At 40.9% G+C, this 21,845-nt stretch overlaps 1 protein-coding gene across 13 annotated transcripts in view; it reads left to right on the top strand.

Annotated features, from left to right (window-relative positions):
- lmo7a (LIM domain 7a) overlaps nt 1-21,845 on the top strand; it is a 135,423-nt gene that overhangs the window by 54,135 nt on the left and 59,443 nt on the right. For all 13 annotated transcript variants that reach the window (XM_020045238.3, XM_034286799.1, XM_010904359.5 and 10 more), the window contains 3 exons: nt 6,890-6,996; nt 19,594-19,624; nt 20,592-20,708. In XM_020045238.3, coding sequence (XP_019900797.2) covers nt 6,890-6,996; nt 19,594-19,624; nt 20,592-20,708 — 255 coding nt within the window. The remainder of the gene's footprint in view (nt 1-6,889; nt 6,997-19,593; nt 19,625-20,591; nt 20,709-21,845) is intronic.

Genomic DNA, 21,845 nt, shown 5'->3' with positions numbered 1-21,845 from the left:
GAAGTGGCTGGCAGGCCAGCCCCATGAGTGTGCTCCTAGGTTTTGAGGGCCGATGGTTGAGCTGGGCTGAGCCTCAGAGGGACATGGTTTTAAAGAGTTAGATGACTCCATACACCTTGATCCAGCGTAAACTTCCCATGACTGACATGGGTTGGAGTTGGGTGTTTATTTCTACAGTCTTAGTTCCCTAATGGCCCCATATTGCCTGCTGCACCACTAGTGTTCTAGTAAAAAGGAGTGCACTATATAGGAAATAGGGTATAACTTGAGGTTCCGACTAGAGGTAGTCGGGATCACCTCTACGCACGGCTTGGGCTCTGGAACCACACTCCTTGAGAGAGGATGGACTCTTCACCACTCTGGAGTTGCCCATGGTGAGAGGCGGCGGACTGGTGTGGGTTTGCTTATAGCTCCCCAGCTCTGCCGCCATGTGTTGGAGTTTACCCCGGTGAATGAGAGGGCTGTTTCCCTGCGCCTACGGGTCGGGGATAGGTCTCTCACTTTTGTTTGTGCCTACGGGCCGAACGGCAGTGCAGAGTACCTGACCTTCTTGGAGTCTCTGGGAGGGGTGCTGGAAAGTGCTCCGACTGGGGACTCTATTGTTCTACTGGGGGACTTCAATGCACACGTGGGCAACGACAGTGACACCTGGAGGGGCGTGATTGGGAGGAACGGCCCCCCTGATCTGAATCCGAGCAGTGTTCAGTTATTGGTCTTCTGTGCTAGTCACAGTTTGTCCATAACGAACACCATGTTCAAGCATAAGGGTGTCCATCAGTGCACGTGGCACCAGGACACCCTAGGCCGCAGATCGATGATCGACTTTGTTGTCGTTTCATCTGACCTGCGGCCGTATGTCTTGGACACTCTGGTGAAGAGAGGGGCGGAGCTGTCAACTGATCACCACCTGGTGGTGAGTTAGATCCGATGGCGGGGGAGGAAGCTGGACAGACTCGGCAGGCCCAAGCGTACTGTAAGGGTCTGCTGGGAACGTCTGGCCGAGTCTCCTGTCAGAGAGATCTGTTACTCCCACCTCCGGCAGAGCTTCGACTGGATCCCGAGGGAGGCTGGAGATATTGAGTTTGAGTGGACCATGTTCTCCACCGCCATTGTCGAAGCGGCCGCTCTGAGCTGTGGCCGTAAGGTCTCCGGTGCCTGTCGAGGCGGCAATCCCCGAACCCGGTGGTGGACACCGGAAATAAGGGATGCCGTCAAGCTGAAGAAGGAGTCCTATCAGGCCTGGTTGGCTTGTGGGACTCCTGAAGCAGCTGACGGGTACCGACAGGCCAAGCGGACTGCAGCCCGGGTGGTTGTGGAGGCAAAAACTCGGGCCTGGGAGGAGTTCGGTGAGGCGAGGAGAATACGGCCGATAGTAAAACCTCGGATTCAGGAGGAACATTGTGGTTTTCATCCGGGCCGCGGAACACTGGACCAGCTCTTTACCCTCTACGGGGTGTTGGAGGGTTCATGGGAGTTTGCCCAACCAATCCACATGTGTTTTGTGGATTTGGAGAAGGCATTCGACTGTGTCTCTCGCGGCATCCTGTGGAGAGTGCTTCGGGAATATGGGGTCCTGGGTCCTTTGCTAAGGGCTGTCAGGTCCCTGTACAACCGAAGCAGGAGCTTGGTCCGCATTGCCGGCAGTAAGTCAGACTTGTTCCCAGTGCATGTTGGACTCCGCCAGGGCTGCCCTTTGTCGCCGGTTCTGTTCATAATTTTTATGGACAGAGTTTCTAGGCGCAGCCAGGGGCCAGAGGGTGTCAGGTTTGGGGACCACACGATTTCGTCTTTGCTCTTTGCGGATTATGTTGTCGTGTTGGCCCCTTCAAACCAGGACCTTCAGCATGCACTGGGACGGTTTGCAGCCGAGTGTGAAGCGGTGGGGATGAGAATCAGTACCTCCAAATCCAAGGCCATGGTCCTTAGTCGGTAAAGGGTGGCTTGCCCACTTCAGGTTGGTGGAGAGTGCCTGCCTCAAGTGAAGGAGTTTAAGTATCTAGGGGTCTTGTTCACGAGTGAGGGAAGGATGGAACGGGAGATTGACAGACGGATCTGTGCAGCTTCTGCAGTAATGTGGTCGATGTATCAGTCTGTCGTGGTGAAGAAAGAGCTGAGCCGCAAGGCGAAGCTCTCGATTTACCGGTCAATCTACGTTCCTACTCTCACCTATGGTCATGAGCTTTGGGTCATGACCAAATGGACAAGATCCTGGATACAGGCGGCCGAAATTAGCTTTCTCCGCAGGGTGGCTGGGCGATCCCTTAGAGAGAGGCTGAGAAGCTCGGTCACCCAGGAGGAGCTCAGAGTAAAGCCGCTGCTCCTCCACATCGAGAGGGGTCAGCTGAGGTGGCTTGGGCATCTGTTTCGGATGCCTCCGGAACGCCTTCCCGGGAACAAATAATATACCATTGGAATCGGACGATTATGGCGATTCCATTTTTCAAAATATTTATGCAAATGAGCACTGTCCGCGGATCCGCGGATGTCGACTATGTAAGGTTAATGAGGTACTGATTACCTGAACCAAATCTAATTTAACAAGGAAAAGTATAAAAACCACTGCGGTGGTCATCACTATCCTCTTGCAATAGGACCAGCTGGATGGCAAAAACAGTGCAAGTAGTACCTCAAAGGTAATTTGATTTAAAAAAAATAGCTATTCAGCAAGACCGAGTTGAAAAGAAAAGCTTTGAGTGAGGAAAAGAAGGGTTCAATTCTGGCTTTACTGGCAGAGGGATACAGTGACCGTCAGGTTGCTTCCATCCTGAGCATTTCCAAGACGGCGGTTTCTAAGAACAAGGTCAAACAAGAGATATTGTGGACAACAAAGCTACAGATTGGCAGAGGGCGAAAACGACTGTCCACTGACCGAGATGACCGTCAACTCATTTGAATGTCACTCAACAACCATAGGATGACATCAAGTGACCTACAAAAAGAATGGCAAACAGTAGCTGGGGTGAAGTGCCCGGCGAGGACAGTTTGAAACAGGCTACTGGGGGCAGGGCTGAAGTCGGGCAAAGCTAGAAAAAAGCCCTTCATCAATGAAAAGCAAAGAAGAGCCAGACTGACATTTGCACAAGTCCATAAGGATGTGACCATAGAGGAATGGAGTAAGGTCTTCTCTGACGAGTAAATTTTCAGCTTTGCCAAGCACCTGGTCATCTATTGGTTAGACGGAGATCTGGAGAGGTCCACAAACCACAGTGTCTTGCACCCACTGTGAAATTTGGTGGAGGATCGGTGATGATCTGGGGATTCTTCAGCAAGGCTGGAATTGGGCAGATTTGTCTTTGTGAAGGACGCATGAATCAAGCCAAGTACACGGTTTTCCTGGGAGAACACCTGCTTCCTTCTGCTCTGACAATGTTCCCCAACTCTGAGAAATGTTTTTTCCAGCAGGACAATGCTCTATGCCACACAGCAGGTCAATCAAGGTGTGGATTGGGGACAACCAGATCAAGACCCTGTCATGGCCAGCCCAATCTCCTGACCTGAACCCAATTGAAAACCTCTGGAATTTGATCAAGAGGAAGCCATCAAACAAAGGCAAGCTACTTGAATTTTAGTGCCAGGAGTGGCATAAAGTCACCCAAGACGCATGATAGCTGTGATTAAAAATCAGGGTTATTTCACAAAATATTGATTTCTAAACTTTTCTTAAGTTAAAACATGAGTGTTTTGTTGTTGAAAAATGAATATGAATTTGTTTCCTTTGCATTATTTGAGGTCTGTTTAACACAAACTTTGTGTGACGTTAATGCGTGACAAAATGATCTAATGTCAAGACGCTATACCGACACTTGATAAGCGTTCAGTTCCGTGGTGTAGTGATTGAAGGCATAGCCTCTCGTGGGTGACCCCGGTTCGATTCCAATGTGGGAAACAACATTAATCATTTTCAATTCTGGGCCGGCTGAACTAGGCTTGCCTGGTTCCTTTTCTGGTTATTTTGTTTTTATCTTGTTTCTCTTTTTCTATGTTTTACCAATAAATGACTTTTCTATAATGCAAGTCCTGGTCCTCTCAGAGGAATAACATCTGTGTGAATGTAACAATCTTGTGATGATGGATAATGCAAGTTCTTGTGCTGCTGTTCAGACATCGATGCAGGGTATTATCTCACAAAAGGACTGACAAGTTTATCCAAGTGCTGGAGCACAAGGATTGATATCCCGGGGTGGTGCAGTAAACAGTTTTGGGAACTGTAATTAATCGAGGATGAATTTAAAATGCATTGACAGACATGGCATAAATGTCCCCCTGGAGACGGCCAGGTAAGACATCGATGCAGAGATTATCTCACAAAGGGAATGACAGGTTCATCCTTGTGCTGGAGTGTAAGGATTTAAATACCGGGATGGAGAGTGCCTCTGGAGGGTGGTTAAAGAATTATAACAATCTGACGTTAACTATTCTATTGCTTTTTCAAATGTTTAATTGTAAAGCACATTGAATTGCGCTATATAAATAAACTTCCTTGCTTGGGTCAGTCTTTTGTAAGAGGAGGGCTTTTTGAGTTCTCTCACTGTAAGGTGCCTGGCTATGATTGGCTAAATTATGCCCCCCCAAAGCATGTAGATGAAATGTTTGTATTTTTTGTGAAAAATAATATCAGGTAAAGTGCTTCTTACAAATGCTTCTTGCATACACAAAATGGAGGAAGATGGTTTATGAGGTACAAGACGAATCACAGTTGTAGAGATAGAGAACTTGGTTGCCTCTTAAATTTTAAATCTACTGTTAGATGCCATATTTGACATTAGCTCTTAAATTGTAACTGGTTAATTAAATTTGGCCAGGCAAATTAGGGTTGGGTTTGGCATCGAAAGATGTGCATAATTGTGGAATAGAACCATGTACCTAAAATATTGTGGTGGATCTTGACGTCATGGGGCTGTTTTGCTTCCACTGGTGCTGAATCCCCATTATGGCAAACTCTACCAAGTATCAGGAGATTTTGACCACAAAATCACCATTTTGTATTGTCAGTCCCAGGCTCCAGATTTGAATCACATTGAAAATCTGTGATTTTAATTAAAATAGGCAATCTGTAGACCAAACGATCTCAGGCGTTAGGATTCTATATGGATGAATGTTCTATCATTCTGTCCAGTGTGGTTTCCATTCTCTTAAAAAATTAATAGGGAATGGTTCAGAGCCATTACCCAAGCAAGAGTACTAAAAACATTAAAAAGTACTAAAAACAACATTTCCAACTATTTTGACACCCAAAGTTATTGGGGAAGGCATTCACCATATAAGAAATTGTAATTTTTGTAATTCCGCTAAATCTTGAATATAATAAAATTTTCCAAATTATAGGATTTTCTGCCCAGTTTTGGACAGGACAGAAAATAGGAATGAGGTTAGCTGTTCATATTAATGCAGCAGTCTGAAAGCTTTTTATGTCAAAATACACACATGCTTGGAATTTTTTATATGCCACTCAGTACCAATTTGTGGTTTAAATTTCTTCATTCAGCTTTTTAATTACTATTCTCCACTAAGCACAAGTGGTCCGGTGCTCACAATGGATGTTTCCAGAATATTCTCTGACAGGAAATTGCTAGTTCCAGACCGAAAAGCTAAATCCAAGGTCTTTGTCACAACATTACATTTATTCCTTTTTATTATTATTGTGATAATCATTTTTATTGTGATTATTTGTTTGGAAATACACGCTCTCTCTCGAATGTAATGCAGTTAATACCATGTAAATGATTAAAATCTGGATATTACCTCCCAACTGTACTGTACCGAACTACTGTATTAGTAAACAATGCAACATTTAAGCCCCGATGTAGGAAGTGAAAGGCTTTTGACCTTTCACCATTTGAGTCTGACTACTCTGACATTTGGGACTAAGGAGAGTGTCTAAACACATGCAATGCTGGCAGTCACATAGGTCAACCTTTCCCTGCCATCTGCCGTTAAGCATGTTTGGTGTTTAAATTTAGACCCAACTGCCCCTCTCATTATATTCAGCCCCATGTTGAATACTTGAACCCAATATGTAATTACATGGTGTAGGTTTGTTTTTCACCCCAATGGGATATAAAGAAGTACTAACTAGGAGCAATAAGCAGTCAGTGAGGAGTTAGAACATAGACCATTAGAGCTATACTGTCATGTTTTCCTGAGAGGACGGAATATGTCTGTTGTACAGATACACGTTATGTATCTCTGGATTATAAACACAAGCCTCAAATATGCACTGTATAATGAAACAAATTACAGAGATACACGCAACATATAATGATTTATAGATTAACTAGAATCTATTTTCTCCACTCCCTAATAGTCACACAGGAATTTTTGCTTAATAGTTTCAGTTACCCAACCTCTTGTTACATGGCAACCGCAGGTCTCAAATAATCCTCCACCCATGGATTCCATGGGTGCCTCTGTGTGTGTGTTGATACGGATGGCTGCACGCATATGCGTGTGAGATTGAGAGTGATTGTTTTAGGCTATTCGCCGCACTCCCTTGGTGGCAACTCCACCTTAGATGACTGGAGATTGTGGGGGTGGGGCCAGTATGTGGCTCTGAGGTTAGTCTTCCTCATTCCGAACCCTACCCCTTTTTACTGGCCCACACACTCCAACAGGTACTTCAGGAGCTGTCAATTCGCCGCTGTCATTCTGCCCTTCCCTTGCCTGCCTGTTTGTTCTGCTTTAAGTCATTTTCTATTTGCTACACACAAATTTGTACCCGCCCCTTTCCCATATCTCCCAGTGGCCTGAACTTTGGTTGCAGCAGTTAAGCGTGGAACTGTTACATACTGCATCGGCCAGAAAATTCTTATTTATTGAGCACGACTCTACAGTTTCACAAACCTTCTCTTTACCCATCCGCCTCTTAGTATCTCTGTCTATCCCTCAACAGGACAACGTCAACGTCTTCCTCAAGGCCTGCAGGAAGATTGGACTAAAGGAAGCACAGCTATTTCACCCAGGGGACCTCCAAGACACTTCTACTAGAGTCAGTGTCAAGTAAGTGCTGCTAAATATGACACAAAGGATATACATATTTACATACAGACAACAGCAAAACTGTCGTTTTTTTGGATCTGTTGACTGATATGTGACTATAGCATCCTGTTCAGTTACATTATAAGATCATCTTTGAACAATATGAGACTCACCTACCTAGGAAAGAATATGCTTTGATAGATGGATACTTCCTCTTTTCCTCTGCTGTTGTGTGTGTCTTTAAGGGTGTGCCTGTTTATGTGTAACTGGGCTGAATTTGTGAAAGGGTTTTTGGATGACCCCAGGTTGAGTTTTAAGGGTTTGGATCATATTCTCTAACACACGGCTCTCCATTTGAATCCTGTTTTCGAGGAGGTTGAGAAGGGGTTGATTCACATTATATTCATCCATTACTATTTACAAAGTGTGTGTCGCTGTGTGTTGTTTACCTATATGGTGAATATCCCCACAAGTATAGTAAAACAAGGTAAATTTTATAGACAATTTGACAATCCCCACAAAGAAAAAGGCTATTTCTGGCTTTTGAAGTTTAGGGTTATGGTTGTTGGGCTTATGGTTAGGGAAAATATGAATTTAAATGTGGATTAGTGGCAATGAATTAGCGATAGTGAATTAGTTGTTGATGTAATATATAGTTCTTACCCTGTTCAGTGACACTAAACAGAGAAATGGAGCAGAAGTGTGGCTCAGTGGATAAAGTATGATGGGTATGAACAGTAAAAAAGTTAAAGAACATATGTATACCCTCACTACTGACAACCTTGCAAAACCCATCTGGAAAGGAACTCAAAATGAGAGACCGAGAGCGAGTAAACTGAAACTGATCTGATAACTGCCCAACGGATGACAGAATTATCGCTTTTACTTGACTAATGTCCAACTAAATTTTGCACGGCATTGATGATAACCAAATCATCCTGGACTGTGTCATTGAGAAGCTTAATAAAATACATTGTCATGGCTCCTGTGTGTGTGTGTTTGTGTGTGTGTTAATGCTTGCTGTTCCAGTGTCTAGTTTGTTCTGTTGCTCCCCTCCTGTCAGATTCCACCTGCACTCCGGGTAGAGGTATATGTGGTATGTCAAACAACCTGTTCAGTTTTCACACAGGTGTGTCTCAGGGAGGCAGAAAGGTGCAGTGAAGCGAAGTAGTCTGTCCACTCAAACATGTTCACCATGGCAGCAGAAACAGCACAGACAAAACCAAACAACACAAACAGCTCTCTAACACTTCTGTTATAAGTATGTGCCTGGCTTTCTGTAATGGTACAACACAAAATGTCCTAAAATGTGTATCTTCACAATGAACATTGCATTGACAAATCAGTTTACTAGTAGATTCCAATTACCTTAGACCAAATTCTATTTTGAGATAAATGTGTAGGTGTGCTTTGCTATTGATGTAGACTATTGATTTTCACAGAGTTAATTGCTATGGCTTAACTGTTTAAAGAAGTGAATAATTCAAAGGTGTGTGTGTTCCAGTAATGTTGTAAAACATAAAACCACTGTCAAGTGAACCGGCCATGCCAGTAAACTGCTCTCGGCCTTTGGTGCATCAAACTCCATTGTCTAATGATCCTGCAATTCTTAAGTTGGCCACACCTTTGATAAGGTGGTGTGACACAAGCATAGGTTAATATCACACTGGATCCACAATGGCTGTTTCGTCAGTAAGGGCATGGCTCCAGAACACAACTAGGTAGACATTTAACAACAAAAACACACATCAAAAACTACATACCCCAAATAGGTCACAAACTTGAAAGACACACATACACCAAACACTGTCAAATCTGCCTTTTGGTACTTAACTACAGCACATCTTCCTTTCATTAGTAACAATGTCCACATAGTCTTACTGAATGAATGCGCTACACCAGGAGAGGGTAATGAAGTGGCAGATTCTACAAAAGGTATATTCCTAAAAAAATATGCCAAAGCCGCAGTGCATTCACAGCCATCTAAAAAAGGCAATTTTCTGTTCATTGTCATATGTGATTCCAGCTCATGTCTGGTTATGTGGCTAAACATGGCTGTACCCTTTGACACTTGGATTTGAAATGACCAGTGGCATGCCAATTTCTATTGCGCTGAAACACACACACACACACACACAAACACAAAATGGCTTATATAAACCATGCTGAACAACTATTGGGTATGGGAAGCCTAATCCTTATCAGGTTTGAATATGATTATTTGTAAAGAAGATATTGATAATATAATGTCAGTTAATGTATATTGGGGTAGTACTGTTGAGTGGTAGTGGATGTTGGAGAGACTAATTATTATTCCCTTAGGGGCAGTTAAGACAGAGTTAATACCAAGCTGAGTGCTGGTTCCCACGTGTTTCCCTTTGACCCTCCTCCCTCCAAGTTGGGGCAACACTGTTTGCTGGGCTAAATTTAGGTCCTGGAGGGTCCGCTGTTTGACTTTGGATTGGAATGGCGCGAGCACTCTTGGGACTGGTGCTTTTTTTGGTGCATATTTTCGCCTCGCTTGGCATTCTCCCCTTGATTAATCCCTTGTGTGTGCATTAGTGTGTTTTCTTGTAAATGATGAGTTGCATGTTGAGGGTAAGAGGTACGTGGATGTTTTGATGCACACTGTAAATTGGAATGTCTTCCAATTATTATAGACCTGATCCATGACTCCCTGTAGCTGTTCTTCTTGGACACTCACAAACATGTTTAAGGTTAAATTGTCTGTAGAAGCAGAATTAATAATGCCCTTGGAGGGGGACACAAGTATTCCTACTCAAAATCCTTTTTTCCTTAACCCCCAACTTTCCAAATTTTGTATCTATTGACTAATTTATCCATCAGCCTAACCCCTGAGCAGTAATGAGTTTTATTTTTCATGTGTATGAGCGAACATATTTCACTTTAGTAAAATCCCAATTTATATCTCTGTTTTTGCCACCCCCCTAATATTGTGATGACTACAGCAAGGGTGTGAGTAAAAATATTGAGTAATTTCCTCTAAAGCTTTCCTTCATATTATTACTCTGCTTGCTCAACTTGGAAGTTTTCACAAGTACACACGTTTCGGAGGTGAATGTGTTCCCCGGGCAACAACCACAATCAAGCTTGCCGGTACCTAGCTAGAGACAACACATCCCTGACTAACATTCACCCACACACCCGGGCAGCACTGTGCCAGTTTGTACCGCCCTCTGCTAGACACCTGGGCATGGGATTCAAACACTTGGCCTGAATGACACAAGCAGTGTACTGTGAGACAGTGATTTACACCACTTGCGCCAGTTTGGGGCCCCTGTTATACATTTTTAGGGGATTCCAGTTAATGATTTGTCATTTTAATGGAGGATTTCTAAGTTAACTTACTGTTTATAAAAATTATTGCCTGGATTACAATAGCCAAATTCATCAATACATTTAGAACTTTTAGGGGATGCATTACCAAAAGGCGTCTTGCATAATATTTCTTTACCACCAAAGATTTGGGTAAAACAATTCAGTGAAGTTATTCAGAATTCTGCTATAACAAATTATCCTGAATCCTGCTACATAATAAATTAATTAATGAAAACTTTACCCAAGTATTAAATAATCAAACAGATACCAGGAAGTGAGATCAGGCCATCTCAGCTGTTGTGTTCCTACAGTATGTGTCCCAGTCTCCACTCCCTCAAGCAGTGTTGACAGGTGTGCTGTCCTGCTTAGTGTCTGTGCGTTCTCATATCGAGGTAATTATCTCATACATCACTGCAATATTACTCCTGTTTTAACTGTATATTTTACTGTGCGGTTGAGCCTGCATGGCTTGATGTACTAGGCTGTATCCTCAGTTAACCCTGGAGCCTCAGGGTAACTTGAAATAGATAGCTAGCATAGTGAGTTAAGAGTTGTTTGGGTCCAAATGTATTTTGTGTAAATGTATTGTCCTGTCTTAGATGTAAACATTTTAAGATTGACAACAATAGTTAGTTAGATCTTTTTAACAAACATATAAGGTCCCACGTAACAGGCTCAGTGGTGGTGCTGTGGGATTAATTCCCATAGGGGACCTGTATGAATAAATAATGATGTAAGATCACAGTTGACTACACAGTAGGGTCAATTGTTATGACAACTGTAAAAGGAATGTTGTCTTAGCTTGAACTTTGAGCACTAGCTCTTGTTGTAATATTGGCTTTACTTTACCCCCCCACTGGCTAGTGTTTACTGCTCTATTACCTAGTTTTATTTAACCTGACCACAGATAACTGCACTTTTCTGTTAATTTTGCACATACCTTGGATCGAATTTACCATACATGTTGTGTAAAAGCTGTTTTGTTGAAAATTCATACGGTAAGACATTGCCTATAAAAACATGATTGCAAACTGCACGGTGATGAAGGGAGTACATACTGCACAAGTATAGGCAATTAAAGTCTCATTGGCAATTAGTCTCATAATCTTCAGGGTACATTAAAATAGGGCACACCATAGCAAAACATTAAAACAATTATTATATTCAAAATTAAAATGAGCATGCAGTTAAGACTAGGTACAATGGAGCCAATCTAAGATGTTTGATTTTCAAACAAAAAAATCCACCTATTATTCGTTTTCTAGGTCTGTGCACATTCTTAACATCAGTTACATTAATTACAGAAAAACACTGGTGCTCCTGAGGAGTGAACTTCCCCATTCTGTTCTAGAAGATTCCCTCACCTCTATCAACTTACCACACCCAACCTTCATATAACCATAAAAATGCCTCTAGGTGTCATTGTGCCTTGTTGGTGATTCGTCATTGGATAAAATGATTCACTCTCTCAAATGGGCCTTATGCTCTTATTCTCACAGTTACGCAATTAAATATAGCATCTTATACAGTGGGGAGAACAAGTATTTCATACACTGCCGATTTTGCAGGTTTTCCCACTTACGAAGCGTGTAGAAGTCTGTAATTTTTATCCAGAAAATCACATTGTATGATTTTTAAGTAATTAATTAGCATTTTATTGCATGAAATAAATATTTGATACATCAGAAAAGCAGAACTTAATATTTTGTTTGCAATTACAGAGATCATAAGTTTCCCGTAGTTCTTGACCAGGTTTGCACACACTGAAGCAAGGGATTTTGGCCCACTCCTCCATACAGACCTTCTCAAGATCCTTCAGGTTTCGGGGCTGTCGCTGGGCAATACAGACGTTCAACTCCCTCCAAAGATTTTCTATTGGGTTCAGGTCTGGAGACTGGCTAGGCCGCTCCAGGACCTTGAGATGCTTCTTACGAAGCCACTCCTTAGTTGCCCTGGCTGTGTGTTTTGGGTCGTTGTCATGCTGGAAGACCCAGCCACTTCCCATCTTAAATGCTCTTACTGAGGGAAGGAGGTTGTTGGCCAAGATCTTGCGATACATTGCCCCATCCATTCTCCCCTCAATACGGTGCAGTCGTCCTGTCCCCTTTGCAGAAAAGCATCCCCAAAGAATGATGATGTTTCCATCTCCATGCTTCACGGTTGGATGGTGTTCTTGGGGTTATACTCATCCTTCTTCTTCCTCCAAACACGGCGAGTAGCGTTTAGACCAAACAGCTCTATTTTTGTCTCATCAGACCACATGACCTTCTCCCATTCCTCCTCTGGATCATCCAGATGGTCATTGGCAAACTTCAGACGGGCCTGGACATGCGCTGGCTTGAGCAGGGGGAGCTTGCATGCGCTGCAGGATTTTAATCCATGACGGCGTAGAGTGTTACTAATGGTTTTCTTTGAGACTGTGGTCCCAGCTCTCTTCAGGTCATTGACCAGGTCCTGCCGTGTAGTTCTGGGCTGATCCCTCCACTTCCTCATGGTCATTGATGCCCCACAAGGTGAGATCTTGCATGGAGCCCCAGACCGAGGTAGATTGACCATCATCTTGAACTTCTTCCATTTTCTAATTATTGCGCCAACAGTTGTTGCCTTCTCACCAAGCTGCTGGCCTGTTGTCCTGTAGCCCATCCCAGCCTTGTGCAGGTGTACAATTTTATCCCTGATGTCCTTACACAGCTCTCTGGTCTTGGCCATTGTGCAGAGGTTGGAGTCTGTTTGATTGAGTGTGTGGACAGGTGTCTTTTATACAGGTAACAAGTTCAAACAGGTGAAGTTAATACAGGTAATGAGTGGAGAACAGGAGGGCTTCTTGAAGAAAAACTAACAGGTCTGTGAGAGCCGGAATTCTTACTGGTTGGTAGGTGATCAAATACTTATGTCATGCAATAAAATGCTAATTCATTATTTAAAAATCATACAATGTGATTTTCTGGAGAAAAACTATATTTTGTAAAGATAATAAAATAAAATGTGGACACTTTTTTTCCTTCTTATCACATTAAATGTTCTTTATTGAAGTGGGGCAACACCCTTTGCAGTATTTATTTAGGCTTATGATAAATTGCATGTTTAAAATGTTATCTTAATATGATTTGGCATGATTATGCCCCACTTGTCTAATCAAGTTGTCTAGTGGTCAGTAGAAAAAGCCAAAGCAATAAAATTTAAGTGCAACATTAAATACAGGTAAAGGCTGGCCCCTAATAGTGTCTCTCAGATTTCCTTTGAAAGAAAGCTCTGGAATGTATATAGCCTGGCTGTACCAGCTGTCCCCTGAAATCTGCTGATTAGGTCATAGTATGTGACCCCACTACTTCAGAATACTTTCAATCACATTCCAGGCTTTCTGGCTTATAAGCTTGAAATTGCTTTACCAAAAGCATTGTTCTAATGATATACTGAAATTCAACATTACTGTTGCATTTGCAACTTGGGGTTTAAGGCCAGGTGTTATGTAAAAGCACTTTGTGACATCTGCTGATGTGAAAAGGGCTTTATAAATACATTTTATTGATTGATGTGTGTTTCATGAACTCATAGGATAAACTTTAGAGCAAGCAAGCTAGCAAGTTTATTTATATAGCACAATTCATATAGATAGATGCAATTCCATGTGCTTTACAAAGAAAAAGAAAAAATATTAAAATATGATAGCATAAAAACAAATACTCAAATAAAAATATAAAAAAACATAAAAATAGAATGATAAAATAAAAACTGGATAAAAACATTGGAAGCTATAAATGCTGTAAGGCTAAACAGTGCGGTTAAGTTTAAGTGCTCAGTCATAGGCACGTAAGTATTTTTAACCAGGATTTAAAAATTGATACGTTTGGGGAACGTGTAAGATCTTCTGGTAGTTTATTCCATTTGTGTGCAGCATAACTGCTAAACACAGCTTGACCATGTTTAGTTTGGACTCTGGTCTCTACTAGCTCACCTGTCTTCTTGGATCTAAAAGCCTTGCTCGGTTTATATTCTTCAAAATGGAGAAATATATTCGGGGCCTAAACCATTCAGTGATTTATAAACTAAAAGCACCACTTTAAAATCTATTCTGTAACTGACTGGAAGCCAGTGCAAAGATTTAAGAACCGGAGTGATGTGCTCTTCTATTGGTCCTGGTTAACATTCTAGCAGCAGCATTCTGAATGGGCTGCAGCTGTTTTACAGTCCTTTTGGGGAGTTCATTTAAGAGTCCATTACAGTAGTCAACCCTACTAGAGATAAAAGCATGGATGAGCTTCTCTCTGTCTTTTTGGGACACCAAGCCCTTGATTCTGGATATATTTTTAAGATGATAAAATGCTGTTTTGGTGACCGCTTTGATGTGACTGTTAAATGTCAGGTCTATCAGAACACCAAGATTACACACTTGGTCCCTGGTTTTCAGGGCTCGAGAATCCAGCTCTTTACTAATACTAGTTCTTTTATTTTTGTTGCCAAACACAGTAATCTCTGTTTTACCTTTGTTTAATTGTAGACAATTTTGGTTCATCCAGGTATTTATGTGCTTTATACTGTCTATTGAGCTGTCATACGGTTCGAGAGCCATATATATTCATCGGCATAGCTATTGTAGTTAAAGTTGTTCTGTAGAATTTGGCCCAGAGGTAGCATACAGAGATTGAACAGAAGTGGTCCGAGAACTGATCTCTGGGGAACTCCGCATGTCATAGCCACCCTATCAGATTTGTTATTACAAATGGTGATAAAGTAACTCCGGCCATCTAGATCTGAACCAATTAAGGACTGTCCCGGAGAGTCCTACCCAATTTTCCAGTCTATCTAGAAGTGTTCTATGATCTACAGTGTCAAATGCTGCATTGAAATCTAATAGAACCAGAACTGTTATTTTATCTGAATCAGTATTCAGCCACATATCATATCATTAAAACCTATCAGGGCCGTTTCAGTACTGGGTGAGGTCAGAAGCCTGACTGAAATTTGTCTAAGAGACCACTTGAGTTCACAAAATTGCTGAGTAGATTGAAGACAACCATCTCAATGATCTTGGCTATAAAAGGGAGATTTGATACTGGTCTATATTTGTTCAATATAGATGCATCCAGTGTTCTCTTTTTTAAAAGGGGCTTAATGGCAGCTGTTTTTAGAGATGTTGGGAAACTGCTTAATTGCAGAGAGCTATTAACTATTTGCTGTATGTCCATTGTTATACTGTAATTTTATTTTTAAGTCTGATGGCAGTGTGTCGAGACAACAAAGCTTTAAGATGTTGAACTCTTCTAGGGATTTTTTATCAATTGTATTAAATTGCGACATAATAACTAAGTTATGTCTTGGTTGTAGTGACAGTATAGTGTCCTTATTATATTGTGTAGTTCTGATGATCCGTCTAATAATAAAAAAACGTTCACTAAAGAAACACGCAAATTTATTACATTTCTCAATGGACATTAATTCTGATGCTATCTGCTTTAGGGGGTTTGTAAGCTTGTCGACCATGGCAAATGGCGTGCGGGTATTGTTGATTTTCTTGTGTAATTCTGCTCTTAGAGTGGTCTCGTATATGTTTTTATGGGCAAATTGTATCTGCAGATTAATGGATTATGGAGTCCTGCTTGTATCTTACTTTGATATCTGCGTGTTTCTTTTCTGTGCAGACAAACTGTTTCAAGTTCAAAGTCTCTCTGTCATGGCCCTTTGATTTTGCTAATTATTGACACAGGGAAGTTACTTTACTGCCCCAAAACAGAAATGCACTGAGGATTCTAAGGGAGATACTGACAATAACAAACTTGAGGAGTGGCAATGTGGCACAATAGCATTTATATTGTGTAACACTCTACTTCTATTGATCAAGCTAACAGTCTGATTTTACAGGGCGGAGTGCATTTCTGTCAGACAACAATCTTTACAAATGATAGGTGACAGATGATAGATATTAATGAAAGATATTAACTTCTTAATTAACTAAATCATGTGGAACTGAAATGCTGCACAAATATTATATTTCAAATTGTGTCCACCTTTTGACAACGTTTTGTCCACCTTTCAACCTCACAACTCTAGCATTGTACATTGTCATTCTCTGGGAACTGAGCTACAAAGAACCAAATATGTTACCATAAGAGTTATTTGAAAGTACAGCATCTTATATTTGCGGCTCTGTTTATATTACATTTGTTTGTTTCTGTGTTTTGGATGTGTTTATATTACAATACTTTTTTGGTTTGGCGTTATCCCTTATAGTACCTCTCAAACTATTCATCTTCTGTGTGGCCTTCTGTAAACTGTAAAGAGATGTGATACAGATCAAGTCATGATGGTGAACAACAAATGAAGTCTTTCTTTTCTCCTTGGTTACAAGCCTGGCTGTAACTGGCGATGGGGCAGCGAAACACAAGAGCTATATCTGTGCTCTCTGGTTGGAATCAGGCAAGCCCCTCCCTGTTTGTCTGCCTGCTTGTCCTGTTACAGTGGTTGTACTGTCTGGTAAGCGTGACACCCTCCTTTAGTATTATGTGTGGGTAGATGGTTATGTGTTATATCCGATGCTCAAACAGCTTTAAAAAGATCCTAACTTGCCTTGTAATTTCCTATCATCTGAATAATATTGTTTGACAAGGTGTTATGCATACAGGAACGCAGATGCAGATAGAGAACATTCTATTCCCAGACTGAATCAATCAAGCAGAAAAATGGGTGATATTTTTCACAGGTATGCTGACTATTGTGCACTGTGGTGCACACCCATTTATTTAAGGCTTTGGTATTTTTATTTTGGCACTGTGTACTTTCAGTACAACTTGGTGTTTAGGTAAGTCTGTTCAGTGTTGAGACATCCCTTATCCACTGGCAGACCCACCCATCCATTGCATTTGTGTAATGACCTTGTCTGGCCCGCAGGGCTGGGCATTGGTGGGGTGGACCAATTGGACATTGTGTTGTGAGTGTGGTGCTCCCCTCTGGGTGGGGGCTGGTTCTGCCCACATTTTTATACTACTGAGATTTGGGAGCACTGGTTAATATTTTCTTAATCATATATCTTTTTCATCCAGTGCTAAATTCTTAATTTGTCAACCACCACTATCATAAAATCTCGTTTAGGAAGGTTGTAAGTTGTTACAAAGCAGTATACTATATTCATTATTACTTCCTTTTTCTGCAGTTGAGTTTGCTTCCAAGGACAGACGGTTATATCTTCCGGCGTGTCTTGATCAGCAAGAGACGAAGACAGAGTGTATTGTTTGCTTTACAAAATATCGCTTTGATGATGATGAGGATGTTTGAGGAGGATGGAGGATGTTTATCATGTTTATATACCCTCTACACAGTACATACTGTTAGCTACGCAAATCTGTCTGATCCTGCGAGCTCACATTATCCACGCAGCATTTATTGTAAGCATGCGGGATCAGGCTGACACAGTAGCCTCAGGCTTGACGGGTGGCTCAAGGTTTTGAATGTCAAAACATTGTCATGTCAGTACTATCTTTGCTGCGCTGTTGACCGATAGAAGCATACATTGTTTCTTTCAGGACTTTGAATTAGAAAGGCTGATGCATATGATAGAGATGTTTCATTGATATCTAACCCACCTAATGCCTCACTTTCAATGTCGGAATGAGTCACAATGCCTGATGCTGTTGATAGCTCCCTGTCAGCTGATTTGGTTTTGAGACATCAGTATAGGCCTGAGGGTACAGGAGAAGCGAATAGTTCAATGTGTTTCCCTAAAAAGGGCTAGATCATTTACCAAATTTTTTTAAATTTAGTGTTAGATAACCAAGCCTTTATTTTGGCCTTACCCCTCTCAGTAATCCCATAAGTAATGTTTTTAATTGAGACTTAATTCAAGGCTTACCCAAAAAAAAGTGAAAGGGACTCTTTAATTTGTTGTCACAACTTGTTTGTTGCCCTCATAATTCCTGTAAGATGTGGAATCTGTAAAGATTGGATTACATTTTTACTTTGGTTCAGTGTCTGGGGTGTCTGGATCACGCGGTAGTGAAGTTGCACATGCCCTTAAAACTGGTGATCCAGCAGAGTTATATCACGTTCTGTGGTGTAGGGTCAATGAATGCTGACTCACGTAGCTTGACTTCATCAATCAATCACATTGATGGCATTCAAAGAGAGAGGTCACCACAAATAGCTCAGTTTGCATGTGGTCTTAAGTTTGATAAGATGTTATAATTCCTAATGAAAGGAAAATATTGTTCTAAAATGTATATTGGGGTATATATTTTCCAGAGCAAACTAAAATATTCTCATACTTACAGTTACCCTCCCCTACTGAAGATATAGTTACATATAGTTAATAGAAAAATACTTAATAGAATGTATAACACAAATATTAAGCTATATTAAATGTTATTTTCATTGGAAGACATTTCTTTCATTCAATAATACAATTGCAGAAATATTTTTTTGAAAATATTGTTGCTACCCTTGTTTTTGTAACCTCTACTTTCAAGGTTCTAAATTGTTGAATGAGATTGGACCACAACTTTGTGGAGAATATTTGATAATTTCTAGATATCAATTGTCTTCCTGTTTGAAAAGTGTTGAAATACTGCACTAGCACCATCATATAACTGAAAGAATGCAGGGCATTTGGAGATAGGATTAATTTCTGTCTGTCACTGGATATAATTTTAAGGCCCACTTTTCATTTTAACAATGTTCATTGTAGTTTGCTTGCATCAGACTAAAGCAACCTGTTAAGACTCAAACATACTGAAGGAATAGTTTATTGACTAGTAATGGAAAGAATAAAAGAGCATGCATGGTGAAAACTCTGTTTGTCTGGTCACTGAGCAAGGCAGTTAACCCAAGTAGCTTTCAGGTTCCTGCTGTAAATGAGAATCTGTTCTCAAGCAGCTTAACTGGAAAAACAACCGTACTACTCAATGAAAATGTTTTATTGCCAACTATTCCTGCATGTTTTTTGATTACCATGCATTCTATATAAAGCCATGGCCCACCACCAAAACACGTGTTCTTGAGTGTTTGTGTGTTGTGCGTGCACTTAATATGTCCATTTGTGTGGTTGTTTTTGTTTGTCCTCCCGTCCAACTCCAGCCTTTGTTGTTCTGTTCCTGTGTGAGGGTGGCAGGGATGATTCCAGGGCTGGCAGTTGCCTGGATTGTGCTCTCACTTTCCAGCTCTTTCAGTGGGGGAAACAGTCCTTAATATGCCCTCTACTCTATTGTTGTTGTTTTCCCAGGCTGTGATAAACTACACACACTCCTACACAAACCTCTCTCACACCTCTCACCTCTCTTTTCTCTTTAACAGGCATCAAGAGACCAGCAGGAGACTTAAAAATGTGAGTGGAAAAGCGAAATATCTTTCTTTTTGTTTTGAGGAGTTGGCTGATATTGGCTTTGCCCATGTGAGGCAAAGTGCTATAGCATTCAATAGAAAAGTACGTTGAATGTAGGTCTGTTGTCCTTATGTGTTTATCCATCTTTATACAAATCTAGCTACTGTGTACGATATTTAACTACCAGAACAGGTTAATAGAACTCAGAAGGGACTTGCATAATGCCATACCCTTTCTAGTATTCTAAAGAATATCGAGCAATGGGTTAAAATGTTTTTAAATGTTTTGCACGCTATTTGTAATGTGTGCTTAGTGTATACTGTGTTTACTGTAGTTAGATTTATGCTGCACTACTATGATACAACATATAATTACCATGTAAGTATGCAGAAAAATCAACATTAAGTGGAACTCGCATTTTGGCTTTGTGTTTGTTATTTTTTAACTTTAAAATCCAACTGCAATTTCGGCACACCTTCCAGACACAAAAAAACTGTAAACAATGGAACAAATGCATAATTCAAACATGTTTCACGTGCAAATAGAGAATTGTTCTTTATATGTAGTGCTCATGGAATGACATTGTTTAAGCAAAGTTTTTAGTTAAAAAAAATTATTCAAAGCCCTATAAAAAGGTTATAGGTCAAACATAAATTAACAGCAGTATATCAGAGGATTCTAGATGAGACCGGTTAAACAAAAAGCTTCCACTAGTTGCCACAGTAGTAATGATGCCTGGTAAAATTGAAAGCCAGGTGAAGTCCCACCTGGGGTTCCCAACTGCAAACTCTACAAATCTGGCACTCAAGGCAGGCTCTATTTCAGTCCAGGTGTTCTGTTTATTCTATTTTCATAGCAGAGAAAAATAGCAGAAAGCATCTGTGCCCACCATTGAGCCGTTGGTAATTGCTTCTGTGAAGAATCTACCAAACTTATTTTTGCAGTAACTCATGTCTTTTTTTTGGCCTAGGTGCTGATCACCTTGTACTGGCTTGGTAGGAAGGCACAAAGTGATCCCTTCTATGATGGGCCTAACCTAAACCTCAACACTTTCGAAGGACTACTGGGCATAGCAGCGCTAGCCAAGGTAAATACATAACCTTCCTATAAACTGCTCTGTATGTTATTCCAATATTATTAAATATACAAAAATGCATTTCTATTCAAGCAACTTAGTGTGCCAACGTTTTCTTTCCAGCCCCCACCTTATTCTGTGAGGAGACATGAGCATTCCAATTGTAAAGATCCTACTATTCTATCCCATTCTAATTATTTCTCTATGGCTACAGTATTATCAGCCTTGTCTCAGTACTGTTTGCACTGTCTTGGCCATGTGTTCAACCATAAGAGATTGACACCCAAAAACAGGTTAAGGACTATTCAACTATTCAGACTACACGTTCCTCACTATTCTGCAGTGGGATTGTCCATCCATTCCATTTCAATTTACTCAAATCAGGAATTTAATTAAAATTACAATTGATTCAGGGACTGGTGTTTTTTTTTCTCATGCTTGAATTGGAATTTAATTTCATAATCGTATAAATGAAATCCTTTTTTATACTCACTGCCCTACATCTCTACATCCCTCCTTTTATGTTAGCTATGTTGTAAAGGAAACCAGCTCATGGTTGGGGGACTCCACAGCACTAATACCATAGCAACTTTCAGTCATAACCAATCGGATCTCCTGATTCATCTATTTTAATCTTGTTTACTTCAGGAGCTTATAGGTCATATGTTACATGTCTAAAAGTGTGTGTGAATGATTGTGCACACGCGTGCATTTTGTGTGCCTTCCTGTCATGAGGATGTAACATTTTTATGTTTGGTTTGATTGCAATAACATTTACAAAGCACACTTGACCCCTGCAAGTAGGCTCCAATTCAAATTACTTAGTATGATGGTCTGTTTCGACCTGTCCCATGCGTTTATCTGTTTTGATTGATGCTCAGTGAAGCAAAGTTAAGCCGAGTTGTTTAGGGAATTGTGTAGAATAGCACTGTTTACTGATTACAGATTTTACATTGTCTGCAGGCCATAGGGCACACAGTTTCATATGTAGTGCACTATTTATTTTTCACCAGCGATGTGCTCAAAAGTATTGCTTTTTACAATACACTATGCTATAGAGCACAATTTGGGCGCCATGGCATTTCTTTTATATTGACTGCCTGACACGTTGTTGCTTGTTTTGAACCGGAGGCTCCAGGCCTTGTTTGT

Source organism: Esox lucius, chromosome 16, assembly GCF_011004845.1.
Source record: "Esox lucius isolate fEsoLuc1 chromosome 16, fEsoLuc1.pri, whole genome shotgun sequence".
Taxonomy (NCBI): domain Eukaryota; kingdom Metazoa; phylum Chordata; class Actinopteri; order Esociformes; family Esocidae; genus Esox; species Esox lucius.
Note: the sequence above shows the minus strand (reverse complement) of the source record. Positions and strands in the feature narration are given on the sequence as shown.